At 64.6% G+C, this 23,764-nt stretch overlaps 2 protein-coding genes across 3 annotated transcripts; one reads left to right on the forward strand and one right to left on the reverse strand.

Annotated features, from left to right (window-relative positions):
- Positions 1 to 111: 111 nt before the first annotated feature.
- Positions 112 to 17,705, reverse strand: NUMA1 (nuclear mitotic apparatus protein 1). 2 transcript variants are annotated; one of them, XM_067305270.1, is made up of 25 exons: positions 17,639 to 17,705; positions 17,243 to 17,331; positions 15,917 to 15,996; positions 15,078 to 15,160; positions 14,723 to 14,803; positions 14,223 to 14,307; positions 13,203 to 13,332; positions 12,752 to 12,909; positions 11,940 to 12,057; positions 11,356 to 11,473; positions 10,610 to 10,750; positions 10,013 to 10,135; positions 5,897 to 9,499; positions 5,094 to 5,135; positions 3,698 to 3,766; positions 3,405 to 3,515; positions 3,086 to 3,304; positions 2,704 to 2,861; positions 2,368 to 2,614; positions 1,676 to 1,958; positions 1,448 to 1,584; positions 1,126 to 1,338; positions 796 to 906; positions 530 to 697; positions 112 to 364 (listed from the first exon to the last, which is right to left on the reverse strand). In XM_067305270.1, the coding sequence occupies exons 1-25, from the start codon at positions 17,678 to 17,680 to the stop codon at positions 329 to 331; spliced, it is 6,645 nt and encodes a 2,214-aa protein (XP_067161371.1). In that variant the 5' UTR covers positions 17,681 to 17,705; the 3' UTR covers positions 112 to 328. The 2 variants fall into 2 exon arrangements, with proteins under 2 accessions (XP_067161371.1, XP_067161437.1); XM_067305336.1 differs by lacking the exon at positions 5,094 to 5,135.
- A 3,395-nt stretch (positions 17,706 to 21,100) lies between these two features.
- Positions 21,101 to 23,497, forward strand: LOC136991048 (uncharacterized). Its single transcript, XM_067289528.1, has 3 exons — positions 21,101 to 21,127; positions 21,300 to 22,836; positions 23,034 to 23,497. Exons 1-2 carry the CDS (start codon positions 21,101 to 21,103, stop codon positions 22,371 to 22,373), a joined length of 1,101 nt encoding a protein of 366 aa, XP_067145629.1. The 3' UTR covers positions 22,374 to 22,836; positions 23,034 to 23,497.
- The last annotated feature ends 267 nt before the right edge of the window (positions 23,498 to 23,764 follow it).

A 23,764-nucleotide genomic window follows, 5' to 3' on the forward strand; every position in this document is an offset into this window, starting at 1 on the left:
GGAGCCCCCTGCCCCTGGGCAGCCCCGGGGGGGCCGGATCCCTTCCTGCCCCCCCCATGCGCAGGAGGGGAGATGCCCCGGGCAGGGGGTGCAGCGGAGCAGGGAGGGGGCTTGGGGGGGGGGGGGCGCAAACGCAGCCCCCGGCCCTGCAGCTCGGTGGCATTAGCGCAAGGGGGGTGGCGGGGGGGGTGGCAGAGAGCAGGGTGACCCCCATCTCCCCCCCCCCGGCCCCCGGCAGCGCTGGGGCAGCAGGGAGAGGCGAGGGGGCACCGGTGGCACAGGGGGGGCTGCTCTCTCCCCCCACCCAGGCGGGGCCAGGCCCAAAACCTCAGAATTTCGTGTCCTTGAGGGACCGGCGAGTGGCCTGGAAGAGACAGAGCAGAGGGTTAGGGACAGTGACACCGTGCCGACGGCACCGGGGCGGCTGTGCATGCCGGACCGGCCGTCTGCCATACCAGGAGAGAGATCCCACCAGGGACGGACGGGGTTGGGGGGGGGGGGGAGATCAGTGCCACCCCCCGGCGCCCACCTTGCCCTTGGGGGACTTGGCGGTGGCGATGCGGGGTGAGCGGCGGGTGCTGCCGCGGGGCGAGTTCTTGGGAGCGGTTTTCCTGGCGGCCGCCCGGCGCAGGAGGCTGCTGCCCAGCTTCTTCGGCGTGTTGAGGATGCTGAACGCCATCGACTGGCGCCTCTCGGCCTGCGGAGGAAGACGCGGGGCGGCGAGGGGCTGCGTAGGGCCGGGGGGGGGGGTCCCGGCCCCTCCTTGGGGACAGCCGCCCCGCCGGAGCCGCTCACCTGCTTGCTGACCGCCTGCTGCTCGCTCCGCCGGCTCACCTGGGAGCTGCGGCGCTCGCTGCGCTCCCGCGGCGTCTGGGGACGGGGGAAACAGCTGAGGGACTTCTTGGACTGCAAGAGAGAGGGGGGACGAGCTGGGACCCCCACGGGGGGAACCACGCGCGAGCTGGCAGCGAGGAGCCGTTCCCACATCCCCCGACGGCCCCGGCAGCCTTTTGGAGCAGCTCGGAAGGTTTGCAGCCGAGCCCATTCCACCGCCACCACCCCAACGCGGCTCCTCCGGGAGCCGGGGACCGGCCGGGATGACGGGCCAGGCTCGGCTCAGCTCACCTCAGGGGTGTCGGGACCCTGGTGGGATTCGTCGGAGAGGCGCTTCCGTTGCTGCCGGGTGGTGATGCCGGCCCAGGAGGCGCCCAGGGTGGCGCGGCGGGCCGCGGCGCTCTCGGCGATCTGCGAGGGCTGCATGCTGGCGCGCCGCAGCGTCTCCTTGGGGTCGCCCGTCTTCATCTCCTCGTCCGTGATGGTGCCCAGGGAGTTGGAGGGCTGAAGGAGCGAGAAGCAGAGGCGTTGCCGACGGGAAGCCCGGCGGGAAGCTAAGGAACTAAAGCCAAACGCCGATTCCCAGGCGCGGAGGGCTTTGCCCCGCTCTTACCCTGCTCTCCAGCGGGTAGCAGGTCTTCAGGTGGGGGGGACACGCTCGGTTGCGCTGCTGCAGCTCGGCGATGCGGTTCCAGTCGTCCAGCTGCTCCGGCTCGTCCTGGCACGCGCTCAGGTAGACGCTGCTCCGGCCTGAAAGCGAAGCCACGGGGGCTGAGCGGGGGCCGAGGCGAGGAGCTGCTTCCCGATCCCACGGCTCGCGAACCCGCTGCGCCCGGCTCACCGAGGCTGGAGCTGCTGCCGGCCAGGGAGCGTCGCAGAGAGCTGCGGGTGGTGGGCCGGTAGCCCGGGAGGTTCAGGAGCGCCGAGTTGCCTGGGGTGGTCTCCTCGGGCGATGAGGTTTCCGGCTTGACGAGGGATTCCTGGGAAGGGAAGCTGGCGAGGGAGCGGGCGGAGGCGGCCGAGCGCAGCCTGCCCTTTCCGGGGGCGGCTTTCGGGGGCTGCGCCGACGGGATGCTGCAGAAGGACGCGTCGGCACTGTCCGGTTCCTCCACCTTGGCCTGTTTCTGAGTGGGGGGGGATAAAAAACAGAGGTCAAAACCCACGGCCGGTTCCAGACACCCGCAGCAGCGGCCACACGGATGGCAGGGAGCAGGTAGACCACGGCTCCTCCTAGGCCACCCGCCACCATGCTCGTCCTCCCCCCGCTGCCAACTCGACCCTCGCACCAACCACGGGCATCGCGCCTGGAGGACAGAAGCTCCAGGGCTCCTCAGGACGCGGCTTGGCGCAAAGAGGTGGGGAGCAGCTCGGGGCCACTTTTCCTCCAGCCCGCGAGGGTGACGGCTGCAGCCAAGCCAGCCCTGGGAGCAATGGGTCAAGGGAACATCTCCGCCTTTCCCTAGCTCCCTCTCCAGGCCCTGGGAAGCCCCCCCGGCACAGCACGGGGGTCCCTTCGCCCCAAGCCCCGCTCACTTTAGTCATGGTGATGTTGATGATCTGCGTGGTGCGGCGCCGCGCCGAGCGGGTCTTGCAGCCGGAGTCCAGCGACAGGTCGCCCAGGGAGCCGCCGCTGCTCTCCAGCTTCGCCCGCGTGCGGCTCGGGATGGGGGTGAAGTAGAGGCTCTCCAAGGATTCCACCTTGCGAGGCAGCCGCCGGGACGCCGGCGACTCCGCGCTGCCCGGCCCGGCCGAGGCTTCCGACCGCGAGCGGCTGGGCTTCCTGCAGACACGTGGCAATGGATTTACCACTGGGGCAGCCGGGAACGGAAAGGCCCGAGGACGCGGGGTCGGTTTTCGCGGCGCCGGTACCTGGTGGAGTTGAGCGGCTGCGTTTCGTCGATGCTCAGCTCCAGGCTGTCGGTGCTGAGGTCGGCCGGGTTCTGGCGGAAGGTCTCCCGGCCCTTCAGCGTATCCGTCGCCACCTGGAACTTGCCGAGCTCCCGTAGCTGGCGATCGGCAAACTCCACCTGGCCGGGGGAAGAGGGACGCGGTGAGGGACGGGCTGCCCCGCCGGGAGCGGAAAGCATCCAGGCGGCCCGAACGCCCACGTGGAAGCAGAAAATCCCCGGCTACTCGGCACCGAGAGCCGAGCAGGGTGTTTGCAGGGGAGCAGGCGGCCTTGCTGTCCTCACGGAGCCCACACGCCCTTCCAAGCGGGAGGGAGAAGGCAAAGCCAAAGCCTCGCACCCACCTGAGCCTCCAGGCTGCGGACCTGGCTGGTGAGGTTCCTGCAGCTCAGCTCCGACTCCTTGGCCTGCAGGATGCTCTGCTGCAGCTCCTTGGCCAGCTTCTCCGACTCCGCCTTGAGCTCCGCGTTCTCCTTCTGCAGCTGCTCCATCGCCTTCAGCTTCTCCGCCAGGTCCTGGTTCTGCTGCTTCTTGGCATCATAGTGAGTTTTTGCCTTCTCCATCTAGGAAGGATGGAAGAGAGGAAACCCGCAGGCTGTCAGGCTTCCCCGGCAGAGTGCTCCCGGGCCGGGGGAGGCCGGGGGATGCGCCAGCTGGCAGTACCTGCGCTTTGTAGTGCTCGGCCGCCTGCTCCTTCTGGGCGAGCTGCTCCTGGAGCTCGGCCACCTTCTCCTGCTGGCGCGTGGCCTCCGTCTGCAGCTCCCCTTCCAGCGCCTGCCCGGCGGGAAGGGAAGGGAAGGGAAGAGCCCGGCTCAGAGGCGCCCTCCACCCTCCTGGGCTCGGCCGAGCCCCGGCTCCAACGGGGGGGGACGGGGACCCCGCTGCACCCACCCAAAGGCTCAACCCCACTTGGCGCATGTATTTTTGGACACCCCCCCTCCACCCCCCCCGTTTACCTTAACTCTCTGCTGCTGGGCTCGGGTGGCCTTCTCGTGCTGGGACAGCTTTTTATTCAGCTCCTCCACCTGCAAGAGCAGGGGTTACTCGCACCAGCTCGCGGCGCCGTCCCTCCGCGCGCCCGGAGCGCCCTCCCAGCTCCTCCAGCCTCCCCGGGCAGCAGGCGCAGCCCCGGCGGAGCTGCTGCCGCCCGGGGGGATCCGTCGGCGGATCCGAGGCGGACAGCTCGCCGCTGCCCCAAGTTAGTTTTTGCGGGGAGGAGGTTTGCTCTACACAGGCGGCCACGCGCGAGAAGCGAAAACGAGACGCCCTCTAGCCACGAGGGTTAGAGGAGGCGGCGCAAGAATCACGGAGCCTCCCCGCAGCCTTCGCTCAAGCGGTTGTCTCCGCTGCCAACCGTTTGCTCTCGGAATAAAACCAGGAGGTGCAGCCCCCCCACACCCCGGGTGGGCTTCCCCGTGCCGGATCGCAAGCCGAGCCGCTCCAAGGGGATGCGCTGCGGCTCGCCATCCTCCCGGGCACGAGGCCCCCCAGCGAGGCTCCCGCAGCTCGAGGACGGTGCCCAACGTGCACGCGAGGCGCGAAACCTCGAGAGGGGCCGAGATGACCCGCGAGGGCCCCCAGCAGGAGCCCTGGGCGCGGGTAGGCAGCTCCCAAAAATCCTTCCGAAGCATCGCCGCAAGCACGCTCAGGACCTGGGTGTCCTGCGAGCAGCAGCCCTACGGGTCGCTCGTCTCCAGCCGTGGGGAGGTGCAGGAGTTCAGAGGACCACGCCGGGAGCTACCCGCTTTGGGTCCTTCCCAAAACCCCGCGGCCCCGAGCCCGCGTCCTCCGCGTGCAAGCGGGAAAGGGGCTGGATGCGGTCTCCCGCGAAGGGAGATCGCATCCGCTTTCCGCGAGCGCCGTGCTCCCTCCCGGCGAGCAAAGCGGAGGAGCTGGCGCTCGGTGGCAGCGGGGAGCCAACGGGCGGGCAGAAGAAGGGGGTATGGCAGCTCCCCCCGAACCTCCTCTCCCTGGGCACGAGGCGACGCAAGAGCAACGGTGCCGGGTCGAGCTAAGAGGCCGCTGGAGCCCCGGCGCCGCGGGGAAGGGGAGGAGGAGGAGGAGGAGGAGGCTGCTGACCTGCGCCGAGGGGCCTCCTGCAGCACTGCGAGCGGGCGCGCGGGAGGCGGCAGGTTTGAGCTAAAGGCTCCGCGGGCCCCGCTTCCTACTCGCCGCGGGGCGAGCGCCAAAGCCCCGCGCGCTCGGAGCGCGGCCGCGTCCCGTTCTCCGGGGAGGGATGCCCCGCAGCAGGATCCCCAACCGCAACAGTTCGCGGCGGCGCTGGTGGGAAGCGGCAGCGGCTCGGGCCATGCACCGTCACCGTTTAAGCAGCCGGCACTTCGCATGCGTTACCTGCTTAGCTTGTTCTTTCCGAAATACCTCTAGCTGCTCCACCTGTAGCACGGGGCGAGCACAAAGAGGCAGAAGTGAACACGTCGCACGCGCGCGCCAAAAAAACCCGAGGACCAGCCTCCCCGCGGCTGCACGGCTCCTCCACGTCCGCACTGCCGAGACCGGATCGCTCGGGAGGGACGTCTGTCCTAGGTCTGTCCCCCCAGCTGCCACCCCACCAGCCCAGGCTGAGCAGGTGCACCTGGATTCACACAGGTACGTAGGAGATCCGAGCCCCACGGACACGTAGGTCTTCTCCGTACCTTTGTGAACCAGGGCGCTAGGATTAATCGCCAGGCTCTGGAAGAGCTGGGATCGAGCAGAAACGGATCCCTGACTCCAGAGAGCAGCAGCTTTGGGTGAGCGAGTTCACAGGGCACCGACTCAGCTGGACGGCGCCAAGAGCTGCGGCCGAGGAGCCAGCTTCACCCGAGAGCAGCCACCGCTCTCCAGCCTGGAGGCAGCCTAGCAGGCAGCCGAGCTAGGCAGCTGCTCTGCCCTCCCAGGCGGGATTTCCCTGCCGGTCAGCAAGCGCCCGGCAAGGCTCTGGAGGAGCTCGTGTGCTTCCTCAGCTAAAGACAAGCTCTATTCCTCAGAGCCAACAGCAGGCTCTGCAGCGCTCCGGCACGCAGACCTGCCCAGAGCAGCCTCAGGGCCAGGAAAATAGGCTTAAAAAGGGCAGAAGATGCCTCTTCTCAGGAGGCCTCTCCCCGCTCCCCCTGCCCACACGAGGAGGCCAAGAAGGGAGACAGACGGGTCCTTACCTGAGTCACCAGCTTCTGCCTCTCCTCCTGGAACTTCTGCCTCTCCTCCAGCACCTTGACCTTGGTGTTCTCGTACTTGTTGCTCATGGCCTCCAGCTTCTTGGCGGCTTCGGCGGCCTCCTGCCTGCTCCCCGCCACGAGCTTCTCCGACTCCAGCCTGAGACGCTCCAGCTCTCGAGCGTGCTTCTCCCGCGCCTGGCTGAGCTCAGCGTCGAAGCGCTGCTGCCCGCGGCTGGAGGTCTCGCTGAGCCCTCGGTTCTCTTCGGACAGCCTGGCGTTGGCCTGCTGGAGCCCAGCGAGCCGCTCCGCGTAGTCAGCGTTCTCCTTCTGCAGCCTCTGCATCGCCCGGTCCTGCTCCGAGGACTTCTCCCTCAGGGCGGGCAGCTCCGCCGTTTCCAGCTTGGCTCTGGCGAGTTCTGCTTGCAGAGCGCTGATGGCTTTCACCCGCTGCTCCAGGTCGTCGCGGTGCTTGCTCTCCAGGGAGGCGCGCTCCGCCTGCAGCTGCTGGTACAGGTGCTTCAGGGGCATCAGCTCGCCGGCGAGGGCTTGGGCATTGCCGAGCTCCTGCTGCAGAGAGGAGAGGAGCTGCTCCTTCTGGAAGTATTTGTCCTGGCAGACCTTCACCTCCTGACGGAGCTCTTCCTCCCGTTCGCTCTGGCAGTGGCGCTCCCTCTTCAGGGCCTCAATGGTCAAGCGCTGCTTCTCCATCTCCTCCTGGCAGCGCTGCACCTCCACCTTCATGAGCGAGCATCTCTCAGCCGCCCGCGAGGCCGCCGTGGCCATTTCCGTCTGGAGCATCCGCAGCCTCTCTTCCAGCTTCTTGCTCTTCTCCGACTCGGCGACGATCAGGCGCTTCAGCTCCTTGCTCTCCCCTTCCTTCTCTGTGACCTGCCGGTGAAGGATGGACACTTCGTGCTCCAGGCTGCCGATCAGGCTGTTCTTCCTCTCCATCTCCTGGATGCATTGGGCCACTTGTTCTTTCCAGCTCTCCTCCGACCTGCCCTTTTCCTGAGCTGAGGAGCGGAGGGATGCCAGCTCCTTCTCTGCAGCAGCGATGGCATTTTTACTCTGAATCAGCTCTTTACCCTTGTCCTGCAGCTCTTTCTTCAGGGTCTCTACGGTGCCGTCTTGCAGAGCTTGTGCCGATCTCGAGGCCTCTAGCAGTTTTTGCAGCTCCGACGCCTTCTCCTTCTGCTGAGCCGCTTCCTTCCTCAAGGCCTCCAGCTCTGCTTGCTGGTGCTCAGTTGCCTTGGCTCCAGCTGCTGCTTTCTCCAGGACAGCAATAGTGTCTTGCTGTTCCCTGCACTTCTGCTCCAGCTTCTCCACTTGCAAATTAAGCATCTGAGCCTCTTTAAGCTTCTCCTGGTAAAGGTCTTGGCTTGAGCTGGATTCCTGCTGTCTGTGACGGAGCTTCTCCAAGCTTTTGAGGGACATCTCCTTTGAGTAAACAGCCTTGATACTGTCTATCTCCACGTCCTGGGTCCTGGCAGCCTCCAGGAAGCCTTGCAGCTCATTATCCATCTTTGACGCCCGCTCCTTCACCGCCTCTACCGAGGCGAGTTCTCCTTTCAGCTTACTGACAGTCTTCTGCAGGTCTCTCAACTCTTCACCCCGCGAGACGTTTTTCAGACGGAGCTCATCCAGCTCCCCCTCCTTCTCCTCGATGAGCTCCAGGGACCGGGCCAGCTCCTCCTGGTGCACAGACCGCTCGACCCTCTGCTCGTTGATGGAGTTTTGCAGCTGCACCTCCAGCTCCGCCTTGCGGGCTTTCTCCGCGGCGCAGTCCGCCTTGGCTTGCTCCACCTCCTTCCGCAGGCACTTCGCTTCCTCGTCCCGATGCGCGAGGTCCTGCTTGTGCTTCTGCAGCGTTTCTTCCAGCCTGGCACTCAGCAGCGTCACCTCACCAGAGAGTCTCTCCACTTCCAGCTCTCTCTCCCTCACGACGGAGGCGGTGCGAGAGAGGTCGGCTTCCACACTCGTCAGCCTCTCGCTCTCCTGCTCTCCAAGGCGTTTGACTGCAGCTTCGAGCTCCTTGGACTTGAGCTTCTCATCGGACAACTCCTTGGAGACTCCCTTGAGCATCTCTGTTGCTTTCCGCACATCTGCCTCCAGCTGAGCTCTGCACTTGGCCGCAGCTTGGTCAGAGGTTGCGATCTTCTCCTGCAGAGAGGAGACTTCTGCCCTTAGCTTTTGCTCCTTGCCTTCTTTCTCCTTTGCCTGCGCCTGGGCACTGGACAGGTCTGTCTGGAGCACGGCCAGCCTTTCCTGATGCTCGGTGGCCAGGCGTTTCAGCCGTGCCTCCAGCCCAGCCACTTTCTCCTGTTCAGCCTGCAGCCGCTGGCAGGTCTGCGTGTGATCCCTACTCAGGACCCTCACCTGCTCCTCCAGTTTCCCACGCTCTCCTTCCTCTCCTTTAGCAGCTTCTGCCAGCTGACTCTGCAGCACCTTGGTCTTCTCTCTGTACTCCTCTCCCAGTTGCTGCAGCTGCATCTCAAGCGTCTGTCTCTTTGCCTGCTCCTTGCCTTTCTCCTGGAGAGCCTGGTCTCGGCGCTGCATGAGCTGCTGTTTCTCCGACTCCAGCTCCGAAATCCTGGCGAGATTCCCCTCGAGGCTCTCAGATGCCCTCCTCTTCTCGTCCTCCAGAATCCCCTCCGTGTTTCGCACAGACTCCTCCAGGAACAGCAGCCGTTCCTGCAGGCGGGAGTTCTCCTTGGCCAACTTCTCCTTATCTGCCAGTTTCTGCTGACTTTCCTTCAGCTTATTCTCGAGGTCTCGCAGCTGGGTTTTTAGTGTCTCGGCCATTCCCGCTTGGGCCGTGCTCTGCTGGCACTGGGCAGTGAGCTCGAGGATCCTGGCTTCCAACTCTTGAACCTTTTGGTTCAGTTCAGCCTTCTCTTTCTGCATTTGCACGGATGCGGCTTGGCTGGCGTCTCTGGCCTTCTCCAAGGTCTGTAGCTGGCTGCTCAGGGCCGCCAGCTCCGCTTCGTTCACCTGCTGGAAACGCTGTAGCTGCTGCAGAGCCGAGTCCCTTTCCTGGACAGCTTTCTCGTGCTCAGCTCTGACAGCGGCCAGCTGCCTGGCCTCCCCCTCACACGTCGCCTCCATCTCCTGGGTGACCTGCACCAGCTTCTCCTCGCTGTGCTTCAAGGTGCTGCTGAGCTGGTCCACCTGGAGGCTCAGCCCCTTGATGGTCTCCCGGGACGCCTGCTCTTGGTTGTGGAGGTCCTCCGTGAGCCGGCCCTTCTGGGCCCGCTCCTCCTCCACCTGCTGCTGCAGCGTCACCAGCTCTTGCTCCTTCTGGAGCAGGAAGCCATTGAGCTTGCCGATCTCCGCCGTGAGGGTGTTCACCTGGGCCGTCAGGCGCGCCTCCTGCGCCCGCAAGTCCTGCTCCAGCTTCTCCTTGGCCAGGTGGATCTCGGAGACGGAGCTCTGGAGGCTGGCGATGAGGCCGCTGAGCTGGAGCTTCTCTTCCTCAAAGCGGCTCCGCTCGGACTGCAGGTTTGCCTCTCGCAGGCTCTTTTCTTCTTCTAGCCGCAGGACGGTGGCTTGGAGCTCGATCACTTTAGCGGTGAGGCTGGACACCTCCTGCTTTAGCTCTTCAAGCTGGCAGAGAGGAGAGGAAGGGGGAAAAAAACAAAACAAAACAACCCCCCCAAAGCATTACTCATTTACTCATACCGCATAAAAGGGATTCTTGTGGACGGCTCACCCCCACGAGACCCATCCCAGGGCCAAGCAATAGCAGATCGCGCTGGAGAGAGGCCAGCTCCATCTCCACGCTGCCAGACCACCTCCTGCCCGTGCCCTACCAGGGCGGACGTCCACGCCGCCTCCACCGAGCGGGGCCTGCAGGGCCGCCGGCCACAGCTGCACTGGGAGATGGAAAGTGCACACACACCCAACGGATGCGAGTTCTCCTAGCTGTGCACTGTTTATGGACAAGCTTCTGTGGGCAGACGGGGGCCCGGCTGCTTTGGACAGGGGTGGCTGTGAGCCTCCCAGCACCCAGACGCGGGCAGGATTTGTCGTGCTTTGCTCTCCCTGGCTAGAGTTTTTCAACAGATCAGTGCTTGCTCCCGTTGCTGGAGCACAAGCTCTCTTGAGATCTGGCCGTACCTTGAGGACATCCCCCATGACCTCTCCTTTCTCCTGCGTGTTGCAGTCCCTCAGCTTTGCCAGCTGGTCCTCCAGCAGAGAAATCTTCCCCTGGAGAATCTCAATCTTCTCTTCCAAGCATTTCTGGGGACAAAGACAGGTGACTGAGCAGGGCAGAGGGAAATCGGGCAAAAACCAAGCACAACCATCAAGTTTTATTCTATGCCAGTCAAGCTCTCCGACAGCTTTGTCTCAAGCTCAGAGCTTCTCTCATCGCTGCGACGATTGCAGCTTTCCTCCCTGCCTTGCAGCAGGAAACCCTTCCCAGTACTCGGAGAAAAGATCCCTCGGGAGGCAGCTGCTACCGAAGGCAGCGAAGCTTCGCGCCGCCCGTCCCAGGTGCGCCTGCACGGACAGGCAGAGACGTTCCTGCCCACTCCACCCCGCTCACAGCTGGAGGGACGCGCGCCAGCTCCGGAGAGCCGCGCAGCGCGCCGGCACGCGCCTCGTGGCTGCGGCGAGCTGCGCCCAGCCAGCCCAGGAGAGGCAGAGCAGCTCAGGCAGGACATCAGGGCTTGGCCAGGGGCCGCTCGGCCGCGCCGCCCCGGGACCTCGCACCTTCTCTTGCAGGGCGGTGCGCAGCTCGCTCTCCAGCTGCGTCTGCTTTTCTTGCGACTGCGTCAGGGCTGCGTTGTGCTCCTCGGAGAGCTCGTTCAGGGCTTCCTGGAGCTGCACCAAGTGGCTGGCAATCTCCCGCAGCTGCGAAGGGAAAACCCCCCGCCCCAGCGCAGCCAGGTTAGACCACGCACACGCTGCCCAAGGCTCGGCTCAGCATCAGTGCTGTGCACAGCAGCAGCAGCATCTGGCGATTCCCCAAATTTGAGGGGCTAACTCGCTTCCTCAGCCACGCTGCACGTGAAACACTGAACGCAAACAACTCAATCCAGTCCCTCTTTCCCACCCGCCATGGTCAGACCAGGACCTGAGGCCCAAAGCAGGCTCAGTCACTGGGTGAAGATCACGTAAGATCCAGCAGCAGAGCCGTACGTGACCCAAGGTCCAGCACTGCCATCGGATCTTCTCCCTCAGTCTCGCCACAAAACACCGGGCTGTTAGGGAGCGATGCGAGAGGGTCGGACGCAGCCTCAAGCCCTCATTTACTAACCAGGGAGGCCAAAAGCAAAACCCAGCCTGCGCCTGGAGACCCAAGGGAAGCAGAGAACGCGTTGGTGAGACGCTGCTCGGCCTCGACTTTGAAGGTTGATGCTGCCCTTAGGTTGAAGGGCGCTTGCAGGGAGCAGCTCCCCCCGACGCCGGGGCGCTGCTGCGTCAGGAGGAGGCAGAGAGGGAGCAGCGCTCCGTACCTTGAAGGAAAGGTCCCCGTTCTCCTCGGAGAGCTGGTTGATTTTTCGGTCCATCTGGCCTTTTTCAGTCTTCAGATCCTGACACTGCTTTAGGGCCTCGTGCAAACGCATCATCAGGCTGCGGGAGAGGAGACCGTCACCCCTCTGCTTAGCGGGGAGCGCGTTTGCGAGACAGGAGGGGATGTCACCGGGGCTGATGTTGCTGGCTACTGATGAGCAAACTAAGGTATCAAGACATCCCCGCGCAGCGGTGAGAAAGCACCGTAAACTCAGCTCTAAACCAGGTCCTGAGACATCACTAGGCAGAGCAAGGACGGGGACAAGCGGAGTTTGTGCTCTGTGGCCCGGATTGGACCAAACGAGAGGGCTGGTATCTGCCGTGTTTTAGGCCAGCAGCAGCTTCCAAGGCTCGTTTAGGCGCAAGCTGCAGCCTAACAGGGCCGACCGCAGAAGCGGTTTCCTCTCAGAGGTGCCGCCGTTCCGGTCTCCCCTCGCCCCTTTGCACGTCCCTGGGGAAGGGACGGACGACACCGAGGCCGGGGACGCCCCAGCCTAGCCGGGGAGCCAAGCCCCCGGAGGATTACCCCTCGTTCTTCTCCCTCAGCTCCTCCACTTCCTTGGGCTCCAGCTGGTCGGCGGCTTGCCTCTCGTTGAGCAGAGTCAGGCGGTCGATCCGCTGCTGCATCACCGTGATCTGGGCCTCTGGGAAGGACGGCGAGAAAGAGCCCGTTACCATCCGTTTGTGTCGCTTAAACCCATCCGAGAGCACGGTGGATGGTGCCTGTCCGTCTCCTAGCCGGTGAGGAGCCACCCCCAGGAGCCATTTGAAGCAGGATACAAGGGAAGAGCCAGGCTGCCGGCGCTGCTGTTCACCACAGGCTTTGCTACAGTCCCTTTTTTTTTTTTTTGCCAAGGATATTTAAGGGGATACAAGGGGGAAGGGGAGGGAAGGAACCTGCGGTCTGTATGTCTCCAGGGAAATCCCCGGTACGGGGAGCATTTTAGACGTGGATGGTGAGACTCCTACGCCTGCCAGACTGTTCCAACCAGTTTGGCAGCACGATTAACAGCCGTCTCCGAGATCTGCCTGCTCAGAGCTGTTACAACTGTCAGAGCTGTCTTGGCTCCCACCAGCAAGGCCTCTGCATCGCGCTTTGTTCCAGACAAGCTTGGTCCAGGTGCCACCATGAAGTGAGACCTGTCTGCTCTGGAAAGCGGAAAAGTTCCAGAGCTGCGAGCTGCCCTCACTTGGGGGTCAGCAGGACAGACCGTGCACGAACCCGGCTCTGGCAAGGTCGTAACGGCAGCAGAAACCCCACCAGAGCAAAGCTTCCCAGCAGCCGAACAGCCCTGGAGATGCCTCCCCGAGCCCCAGCGCATCCCGCTAGCTGCTCACCCTTCTCCGTGACGAGCTTGCGGTTCTCCGCCAGCTCCATCTCCAGCTCGTCCCGGTTCTCTCTCTCAACGGCCAGCTGCTTCTTCAGCCGTCTCAGCTGGAACTGTGGCGTCTGCATGACGTCCCCCACGGGCGAGGAGGGCGCGCCGGGGAGCATGCTGCGAAGAAGCACGCCGTATAACTCGGTTAGCAAGAGCCAAGCTTGGGAAGAAGATCCTGGCTTGCCAGTCGCAAAGGACAGAGCTGGGCTAAAAACGGAGCTAACGGCCTGAGCTCATCTCACAGCCCTACGTCCCCTGTGTCGCCGCCGAGGAGCCCGCGAGAGAGCGGCACCGTGCCAGAAGGAGCTTCTCTGCCGAGCAAGCACACACCCCAACCGCACCTTCGGGTCCTAGGAGCTCCCCTGCCCGCCACCCTCCCCAGCCAGCCGTCCAAGAGGCTGAGGACATACTTGTTCACGCCGGAGGAGGAGGCGATCTTCTGCAGCTCCAGGAAACGCACCTCTCGCTTCTGCGGGTGGGAGAACACCGGGGAATGCTCCTCGGAGCTCGTGCTGGACGTGCCGGATGAGGGCAGCGGCACTAGAAGTCACAAGCAAGGAGAACGGCGTGACCTTTGTTTTAATACCAGAAGGGAGGGTTCAGAAGCACCGAGCCCCCAGTTTGAAGTCCCAAGGGACACAGGGACCACAAACGCCAGCAGGGACAGACCAGCCCAACCGAGAAAGCCATAAAGCCTCCTCACCGCAAGGTCACATGGGCTCCACCTACGCATTAAGGACACGTCCGTCCTGCCCGAGTACTCACGGAACAAACACCCCCTCCCACGACCACGCTGTGGACACCCTGCCTGGCTCAGGCCTTGAAGGAAAGAGCGTTTCAGCAGCACGTGTTACAGAACCGGGGATTATTCCAAGCGGGAAGGACTATGCAGGTACAGGAGAGCCCATTCGCAGAGAGGATAACAGATTAAAGCTTACATGGGTCAAACCCTGCAGAGTTCGGCGCAGCACACAACAGTTTGGGGTTATGGAAGTTGGATGGTGTTGCTGCTTTGGGGGAAAAAAAGAAAAATACCCCCAAACCACTAGTTTTTGTGCTCTAGAAAAAGGTCGTGCATGCCGATTAGATGCCAGCAGCACGGGAACCGCGAAGGAAGACGCCAACGGTGCTCAGCCCTCGCAATATCTCATACCGCTGCTCTCTGCAACGTTACTGACTATTTATATCCCGCTCTTAGCTGGCCCTTGGACACTCCTATAACAAACACGAACAACAACATTAACCTTTCGGGCTTAGCAGGGTGCTGCGCTGATGCCAGCTGGGAGGACAACAGGTCTGATGGCCTGCTCCCCGCTGCAGAGGGCAAGACCAATTACTCGGGGCCGGTGCCAACAGCACATGCTATTTTGGGTCAAGCCTGCAGGGCGGCCACCGGAGATCCGGCGCCTGCAACCCCGCACGGCGCTCACCTTTCCTCTGCAGGAACGCCTCCAGGTTCTCGTTGAGGCTCTCTTCGTTGTCCAACACGAATTTGAGGATCGTCGCCAGCTCGACCTGCGTCGGACGAGCCGCGGGATCAGCGGCTGCGCTGCGGCAGCTGCACGAGCTACCGGGCAGCGGAGCAGCACCGGCCAGTTAGCAAACCACGGAGGCTCTCAGCACGGAGAAACCAGCGGCAGCAGCTCCCGACCTGCCTGCGCCTGCACTGCGACGCTGCAGTCATGGGCCCGTCGCTGTCCGGACCCACTCGAAAGCCCCACAACTCCCTCTCCTTTCAAGGGAGCCCGGAGCATAAGGGAAGGTCTCGGGGCAAGGACCAAAGGGCAGAGCCTTAGCCACGAAGGCACCTTCTCTTCTCCCCCTCCTCTGCCCGGTGGGGAAGCCGGCCAGGAGGCAGGCTGGAGCGGAGCCTGGGGCACGGCGCGCGACAAGCTCACCGGAGAAAGCCCAGCGCAGCCGGAGGGATTACCTGGATCTTGTAGTCAAACGCGTTCCAGTCCCTCGGGCTTTTGCTGCTCATGGAGGTGTGATAGAGCAGCAGCACGGCCACCTGAAAGGAGGCAGCGCATCAGCCCGGCACGGCCAACCGCGTCCCGCTCCCCCTCCGCCCCGGGGCACGTCCGTGCCGGTCCCCGGACGCGCTGCCCTTCCCTGCCGCGGTGGGCAGGAGCCGGTCGGTCACGCTCTGCGCTGCGGGCTGTTGAAACCCCCTCGGGTTCAAGGCAGCGCCCGCGGCAAAGGCGCAGTCCTACGGCACAAGGGTGGAGGCCCCTTTCCGCGCGCCGCCCTGCTCAAACCAGTACCCAGCGCGGCGGGCGGGTTACCTTGGCCAACTCCAGCTCCTCCGCCTCCAGGAGCTTCTGCGCCGACACCAGGTTCTCCGTGGTCGATTTGTGCTTGCAGTGCTCTGCAACACGAAGCGGGAGGTCTGGTCACGTGGGAGCATCTGCCGTGACCAGGGACGAAGGGGAAAGCGAGGGAGACGGAGAGCTGGGAGCCACTTCCCAACGCAGTTGGGCAGGACGCCTTGCCTCCCAACCCCAAGCAGGGGTCTATCACCATTAGGGTAAGGGCTAGGCACTACGGATGCACCCCGAGGGGAGGAACGTGACGGGTGCTTGCGTGCGGGCTGCGCTCCGGAGCTGAGCTCCCAACACAGTCTTTAATGTCAACTGTGACCTGGTTGCTCTTCCGGCAGCCTAATCCTCAGGTCCAGCTTCCCCACCTCGCCCTCGGCACCTCTCTGTGCCTTGGCTTGTGCTGCTGGTGGAAGAGCAAGAGTCCTGTCCAGGATGATGCCTCCACCCTGGGAGATGCAATAGGGCATCTCCCCTTCGAGGGATCCTGCTTCGATAAGGATTTTCCCTCTGGATTTAACCAGCTTGGGGTCGGGCACCAGGTTAGGAAAGCTGCCTCAAAACACAGGCCCTCTGCTCTGCGCCAAGCCCGGCTGGGGCGAGCATCGCCCTCCGAGAGCTTTCCGACACCGCCGCGGGCTCGGGGCGGCATTGCTCGTGCCGAATGAACCTGGGCATGGAGCCGGGGGTCCTCAGTGCCCGCGGGGACGGGGACGAGTCCGCGGGCACGAGAGCGAGCCGCTCGCGGAGGCGGAGAGTGCGGGAGGCACCGAGCGGGGCCGGCCGCTTCCCGCGGAGGCGCTTACTCTGCAGAAAGCCGCGGACGAAGGCGATCCTCTCCGGCAGCGGCTGCTCCAGAAGCGACTCCCCTTCCTCCGTCCTGTGGCTAGCAGAGTGCACAGGTGACTTTAACGCTCGGAGCGGAGATTAAGCGAACGGAGACGGCGCGCCTGAAACCCCTACCCGCGCGCGCCCGGCCGACGTCGCTCGCGGTCCCTTTGGTTATCACAGATCCCCGAAGGCAGGGACGCGGCCCGGGGACGGCCACTGAAGGCCGACGGCTCGCCCGGGGCATTTCCTCGTCCCACGCGGCGCCTTAAGGCTTTGGGATTTCCCAGCCCGGCTCGCTGCGTGCCTTGGGGGCGGCCCGTCCGCCGCGACAGCTCCCCCACTGTTCAGCGCTCGAACGCGGAGCTTAAACCAGGGCCGACTAAATATATCCGCGGCGCAGGCGGCTCCTTCCTCCCCACCCCACCCCGCCGCGCAGTCGGATCCCCCGCTCAGCCGCCGGCTCTCGTTACGCGGCGCGGGGGGATAATTATAGCAGGCAGGCGTCCGCCGAGCCTCCCGCGGGAAGGGTTCGAGAGGGGCGAGCTTCGGCTGCGGCCGGCGGCCTCGCGCCCTGCCCGCTCCTCCCCGCGCGGCCCCACGGGGTCATTAATTACAGGCAGCTGCCACCGCGCAGGCGCCCGCCCGGCTCCCGGCTCCATTAGGGTTTAGAGGTTTTAATCACCCGCGCTCGCGAGCGACAAATACGACTCCCCGGAGAGGCATTCCCGCCCCAAAGCTGCAGGTCCCGGGCTGGGGCAAAGGAGCCAGGAGGGTTGATCCTGCCCGTATCACGCTCCGAAGCGGCCAGGGAAGCAACCAGGAGCGTTCACGGGGAGAACTGTCGCTCTTTAAAAGCTGCTTCGCAAGCCCGAAGCTTCCTCAAGGCGCTGCGGTTGCAGCCAAGGAAAGCTCGCCGGGCTGTTTCCTAGGCTGAGCAGCGTTTAGGGAGAAGCAGCAGCCCGGGGCTGCCCAAAAGGCTCGGGAGCACATGCAGGATGAGCTCAGGAGCTAAGGAGCCGCAGCGCAAAGGCGCTGGAGTCTCCCGTCGCACGGCGGCACGCGACCGGGAAGCAGCACCGTTTATGCAGGTGCTTTGCCTCGCGGGAGCCTTGCCTGGAGGAGACAAATCCCCAGCACCGCGTCTCCCAGAGGGGGAACGTCCTCGGCCCTTCCTCCCACCCCGCCGGGATCGGGATGAGGCTCTCGGCCCCGCTCGGGCAAGCTGCCTAGCGTGTGCGCTCGCTCGCAGCTCGCATCCGGCCGGGCGGCTCGGAGGAAGCCCTCCAGCCCCTCGTACTCACATTTTGTTGATGATCTTGATGAAGACGCCGCAGTCCTGGAGCTGCGACAGATCGTCGAGGGGATCTGTACAAACTTCTGTACTGTTCACCTAGAAACGGGACAGTCGGGAATCGGGGACCCCGCGGCAAGCCACGCCGCGGAGCCCAGCGTCTCCCTCTTCCCTTAGGGGGAAATGGAGCCTTCGGTCTCGGTTTGGGAGCAAAACCGGCCAACTCAAACACGCTCTCTCCCCACGAGCACCCCCGGCATCGCGCTTCCCAGAAGGTTCCCCACGCCAGATTTCGGGGCCGTTCCCCCAGGAAGCGGCTATTGCCCAAAGCAGCAGCAGCCGTAAGTCCAGCCGGGCGGCCGGTGCCACCGAAAGGGCAAGCTGCGAGGAGAGCAGGGCGCTTTACCCAAGCGAGGAGAGCCGCGGCCCTCGCGGCGTGAAGAGGCATCTTTGCGAGGCCGCTGGATCGCCGTCCCAACCTGGAAACGCCGACAGAAAGAGAGAATTAGAGAGCAAACGCAGCGACCGCCTTAATACAGAGCCTGCGCGCGCGAGCGGGCGTTGACGTCCATCCAAGGAGGACCTCGCCGGTCCCGCACGCCCCGGAGCGCCGTCCGCCCGACGGGCTGCGCTTTACCGAGGCGAGCGGGCAGCATCCGAGCGCTCCGGCGAGCAACGCGGCAGAGGAGAACCGGGAAAAACAGCCCGGGGTTCCTGGCTCCCCGGCGCTAAGGTCCGCGGAGTTTCGCCGCGGGAAACCGGGACGCCGCCGAGCGGCACCCGATGGAGAAGAGGCGCCGGGGCCGAGCGGGAGCGACGTTCGCAGCCACGCGGTCGCGACGTGACGGCGGTTTAGGGCGAACAGCAGAGCGGCCCACGTCCGACCCACGGCACAGCGCGGTAATTGTAGTCAGATGACCTAAATTCCCAAGCCGGACGCGCAGCCTGGATACCAATTAAACGCCCAAGAATGACGGCGTCCGAGCGCGGCCGCGGCCCGGGCTTTAAATCTCTGCTCCAGTGTGCATGGAGGGAACAACCTCCAAGTTGGCTCGGAGGAGAAAACCAATAATAATAATAATAATAATAATAATAATAATAATAAAAAAACGCTGACGTTCGCCGGCGCGGTGGAAACGCGGGCTCGATCCCAGCTCTTTCCCCAGGTTGGGGCTGGCAGCCGGCTATCTCCGCGCCACAGGCCGCCCGCGCAGCGATAGCATCGCGCCCGCCGCGCTATCCCGCCGCCCCAGCATCCCCAGCAAACCCAGGCTCCGTCTGGAAAAAGCAAGTGGAGGCTTTAAACGAACCCCAGGCAGCTCGGCGGGGCGAGCCGGGAGCCCCCTCCAAGCTTTCGGGGGTTTCTCCTCCTCCTCCTCTTGCTCCCAAAGCAGGGAAGAGCCACGGCGCTGCTCGTTCCCTGCTCGTTCCCGCTCATGGCTGGGATCCGGAGGCGGCCCTGCTCTCTTCTCGTGTTTCAAACCCCGCCAGCAGGAATTCCTCCTCCTCCTCCTCTTCCTCCCTTGCCCTGCCCTTAACTCCTCGCGGGCTCCCGCTCCGGAGCCGGGCCAAGGAGGCCCTTCGGCTTCGGGAGCGCCGCCAGGCTCCCAGACACGGACCTTCACCCCGCGGCTGCCCCGTCCCGGAGCAAATCCCTGGGGAAGGCTCCGGGATCCAGGCTGCCGGGGTGGGATCGAGCTCACCGCTCGCCCGCAGCCCTTTCCGGGGTCTCCCGTCGCCACCAGCATCACGGTTGAGGAGATCCCAGCACCCGCGGCTCCGGCCCGCTCGGCCGGGAAGCTCGCGGAGGTAGGAGTCCCTCCGCCTTCCGGGGTGCAAACGGCAAGAATCGGGCTAAAAACCGCCCGTTTTCCCAATGCCTGCGGCGCGCCGCCTTCCGTCCCCACGCACGAGGCAGGCGAAGGAGGGCGAGCACCCGCTGCCCCCCCGTCCGTCCATCCGTCCGTCCGTCCGTGCCGCCCCGCGCGTCACCGGCCCCAAAACCAGAAACGGCCGCACTGCCTCCCCACCCTTCCCGAGCGAGGCTGGGACACGGGGTCCGGATCGCGGATCGCGGGCCGGCCCCCTCCGGCACGGACGCACCCGCTGCAGGAGATACGGGGGGGGGGGTTTTGTTGTTTTTTCCCCTCCTTTTGGACTTCCTTGCTGGGGGGGGGGGGGGGGGGGCAAAAAAGCACCACGAGCAGCGAGAGCTGACGGCGAGGGAGAAACTACCCACGGCGAAGACGCTTAAGCAAGAGGGGGGGGCCGGGAAAGGCCAGCGCTTGGCGGCCGCGGGGAGGAAAACAAACTTCCCAGGGAAGCGGCCAGGGAGGGAGGAGGCGGAGGGGGGGGGGAAAAACGACGGCGGCGGCGGCCGAGCTCGGGCGCGCGGCGCTGCCCTTGGCCGCCCGCGCCGGGGGAAGCGCGGCGGCGTTGCGCAAGCGGGCGCCTTTGGACCCCGAGCTCCCCGCCGCGCGGAGAAAGGGGGGGGTAAAAAAATTAATAATAATAATAATTAATAATAATAAAAGCAACACGCGCAACGGCTGCGGGAGGCCGGCGGAGGCGCGCGGGAAGCCCGAACCCCCGGATGTTGGCGAGCGCGACTCGGCCCGCGGCCTCCTCGCCCCGGGGGGCGAGCGGGGAGCCGGCGCGGGAGCCGAGCGCTCCGCGGGGGCTCCGGCGCCACTGCCCGACGGCTTCCCCCCTTCCCCAGCCTCCCTCCTCCTCCTCCTCCTCCCCGGCCGCGTTTAAAAACAAAACACGGAAGGGGGAGAAAGTCTTTGTTCGTTTGGGCCTTACCCGAATCCCGTGGCTGCTGCCCGGCGGGGAGGGGGGGGGTTTCAATCCGCCGCCGGCATCGGGACCCTCGGGAAGCGGCGCGGGGAGGGCGCGAGCGAGCGCGCACGAAAGACCCCCAAAAAAAAAAAAAAAACCCAAAAAAAAGTTGTCGGGTCGCTCCTCGGGCTGGCAGGAGACGGTTCCCCTTCCTGGCGGCGAGCCACCGCACGTCACGGCGCCGAGCCGCTCGCGTTAAAGGCGCCCGGCCCGGAAAGGCGCCGCCGCCACCGCCGCGGCGCTCCGGTTCTCCTGCCCCACGCTAACGCGCCGTCTGAGCTCCTCCGGCTAAAACCACATCCAAGCTGGTCTCCAAAACTCCCCCCCGCAGCTCTCCGCGCCGCGCCAGCGACCGCCGATTTAAAGCGTTCGCGCAACAGCCTTCCCCGCGTCCTGCTGCGCCGGCACCTCGCCGTGCCCCGAGGAGCGTTGCTTTTGGCTCCGTGCCGGCGGGTGGGCTCCGGGCGCGCCGGAAGAGCCAGCGGGGATAACCGGCTACGCGGCAAGCTGCTTGCAAAAGGTCTGCGTTTTGCAAAGCGTCGCGAAGCCAGCGCCGAGCGCGCCGCGCGGCAGAAAGCCCTTGCGTCCCCCAGCTCCACCTCGGCCTCTCCCGTCTTTGCCGGCGGGAGATGCTTCCAGCTGCTCCGCAGGAGCTCAAGGTTTCGTTTCCCTGGGTAGGTACGGCGTGAAAAGCCTTCGGATTAAACCCCTCTTGGGGGGGTAAGGAAGGGCAGCAGGCCGCCTCCGAGCGGGGTCCAGAGCTGCCATCCTCCGAGGAATGCGAAGGACACGCGCGGGCTGACGGGACTCGATGAAGAGCCGTCTTCCGCAGGACGCTTTCGTTCTCCACGAAGACCTGCGGCCATCCGGGTGCTGGTTATTCTGGCTAATGCCTTGGGGGGAGCAGAGGCGGAAGGTCGCAGCCCGAATCGGCCGCGCTACCCAAGCCGGCTAACGCGGTCTCATTCCCAGTGCCCTGTCCCGTGGGAAGAGGCAACGGGGATTTTCCATCCCAAGAGGGGTGAGGATGGCCCAGAACCGCACGCTCGCGTTGGTAAAGCAAGCGTCCTCGGCGTCTCGGCGGGAGAGCGCGTGCAGCTCTCCGCGGTCGAGCCAGAACCGACGCTCCGGGGTCCCGCGCGGCCAGGGGGGTCCGGCTCCACCAAGCCTCCTGCTCCAGCAAGCTTTGGTCCACGCCCGAGCGCTGGCGCGGTGCCGTTTTCTAGCAAACGCTCTTCTCCCGCGGGCCGCTCCTGCCCTCAAAACCGGCGCTACGACGGCGGCGAGCTTGCACGTGCTTTCCCCCATCGCTTGGCTTCATCGGGAAATTTCCAAGACTGACAGCTCCTTCCTCCCTTCAGAGCCGGCAGCCGCGTGCAGGACCTCAGAGGAGGTACTTGGACGATACAGGAACACAGAGCAAACGGCGTTATTTTTTTAATAGCTTGCCCCGCCGCGCACAAGACTCGGTTCAGTTACTCGAGACGGGTTTTGACGCCGGCGTTCGAGGCACACGACGATCCCTCCGCGGAGCTTGGGCTGGTTTTGATGGCGCGACCAATATTTGGAAGGTCGTAGTTGCGTTCGCCAACCGAATCGACCCGAAGGTCACGTCAAAGCGGTCTCGGTCCTCCCGCTGCAGCGGAGGATCCAGGCCCCGTCTCCAGCCGGACCGCGGCTCCGAGCGGAGCCGACGCAGGCAGCGAGGTTTTTTCCCCCCAGATCCGGGGCACGGTTTCCTCAGAAACCGCCGTTTCCCGCGTGCCGGCAAGGAGGAGACTTACGTAACTCCGCGACTTGTCGCAGCAAAAACCCCTTCGGCGCTCGTGTGCGGCGGACCGCGGCCCCGCAGACAGGCTCGGTCTTGCCCCCGTCTCCCCGCGAGCTGGTGGACCTCTGCCAGGTTAAAAAAAAAAAAAAAAAAAACGCTCCTTATTCCCCCAAAACCTTCCCCCCCCAAGGACACAGACGGACGCAGCGATTTCCCGGCGCCTTTACATTACAATCGGAATTACAACGACATTACAACGAAAAGGGCAGTGCCAGATCTCGCTCGGAGCCCGATAAAAAAAAAAAGCGGACAGATAAGGCCACGGGTGGCACACGGGTCACCCTGCGGAAGGAAAAACCCAGCTCCAAGGAGCTTTGGGCCAGCAGCTTTCCAAAGGCCAATCTGCAGGCCCCAACCCTTGGTCCTCCACCGGAGGCGGACTCCTGCCTGCGCTGCCTCCGCCTGCTTACGTGACCGCTCAGCAAACCCGACCCAGGACCGGAGCTCGTTATTTTCCCAACTGACCTAGCCAGAAAGGCCTTCAGCTCCACCAGTTCCCCAAGCTGCTTGGCTCTGCAGCTGCACAAGTCCTCGCGCAGGCACCAGGAGGCCAGCGGAACCGCTTCGTTCACCAGCCACGGCCACCAAAGGGCCAACACCACCACGCAACTAGTCCAAGGAATTTCCTATACGAAGCGTGCTGCTTTGGCACGGAGAGCAAAGAGCCGGAAAAGCGGTGGACACCTGCTTGCCGGTGACCTGCCACCGCTGCCAGGAGGAGGAAGGAGTCACCTATTTACACCCTAACTGAGGAAGTCAACACACTTGATGATCTCAGGCCATGGATGATAGAAGCCCTGGAAGACGAGGCCGAATGGAGGCCGAATGAAGCACTTAAGGAGGCGTGCGAACATCCTTCTTTAGCCAGGGAGAAGCCCAAGGTTTACGGCGCATCTGCAGCGCTACACACCTCAAACCCCAGAGGAATTCAGGTTGGACGGGAACCCAGGAGGTGCCTGGGTCCAACCCCTTGCTCAAAACGGGGGCAGCTACGAGAAATGGTTGCTGGGGGCTTTCTCCAGCGCGGCCTTTGAGGTCTCCGCACCAGGGGCGGCACGTCTCAAACGCCGGCGCGCGCCGGGGAAGGCGGGAAGGAAGGATTACGGAGCGCAGCGCTCTCCCGCCGCAGGAGCCCACGCCATAATCCCGCTCCTCGCCTTATCAAGCTTCGCCTCGGAAGCGCCGAGGGGTTTTGGATCTGTCTCCAGACCGACGCGCGCCAGACTCCCAGCTTCCTGGGGAATCCCCAGCCAGGACGGGGATCTTGCAGGCGCCTGCCCAGCGATCCCACCTACGCCGAAGGAGCAGCGCGAGGCGTTCGCAGGCTCGGGGAGGGGGGGGGGAACACTTTCAGAGGGAGAGAGATCACGGTCCCTCTGGCCACCTCCGTGTCCCGCAGTGTCACGGTCCCCCGCGGCCTCCTGTCCCCCGCTCCATGTCGCTGTGTCCCCCCCTCCAGGGTCCCTGTGCCCCATAGCTGCCTTCTCCCCCCTCCCCAGGTCACTGTCGTCCCCTCAGCCTCCCCCCCCCAGGTTATTGTCCCCTCTCAGGTCACTGTCATGCCCCCCCCCCAAGGGTCACTGTCCCTTTCCAGGGTCTCTGTCCCCCCCCCCAGCTCCCCCCCCAGGTCACTGTCCCCTCTCAGGCCACCTTCCCCCCCCCCCAGGTCACTGTCTCCTCTCAGGTCACCATTCCCCCCCCCAAGTCACCCCCCCAGGGTCACTGTCCCCTTTCAGGTCACCATTTCCCCCCCCAGGTCACTGTCTCCTCTCAGGTCACCATTCCCTCCCCCAAGTCACCCCCCCAGGGTCACTGTCCCCTTTCAGGTCACCATTTCCCCCCCCAGGTCACTGTCTCCTC

Source organism: Apteryx mantelli, chromosome 1, assembly GCF_036417845.1.
Source record: "Apteryx mantelli isolate bAptMan1 chromosome 1, bAptMan1.hap1, whole genome shotgun sequence".
Classification (NCBI taxonomy): Eukaryota; Metazoa; Chordata; class Aves; order Apterygiformes; family Apterygidae; genus Apteryx; species Apteryx mantelli.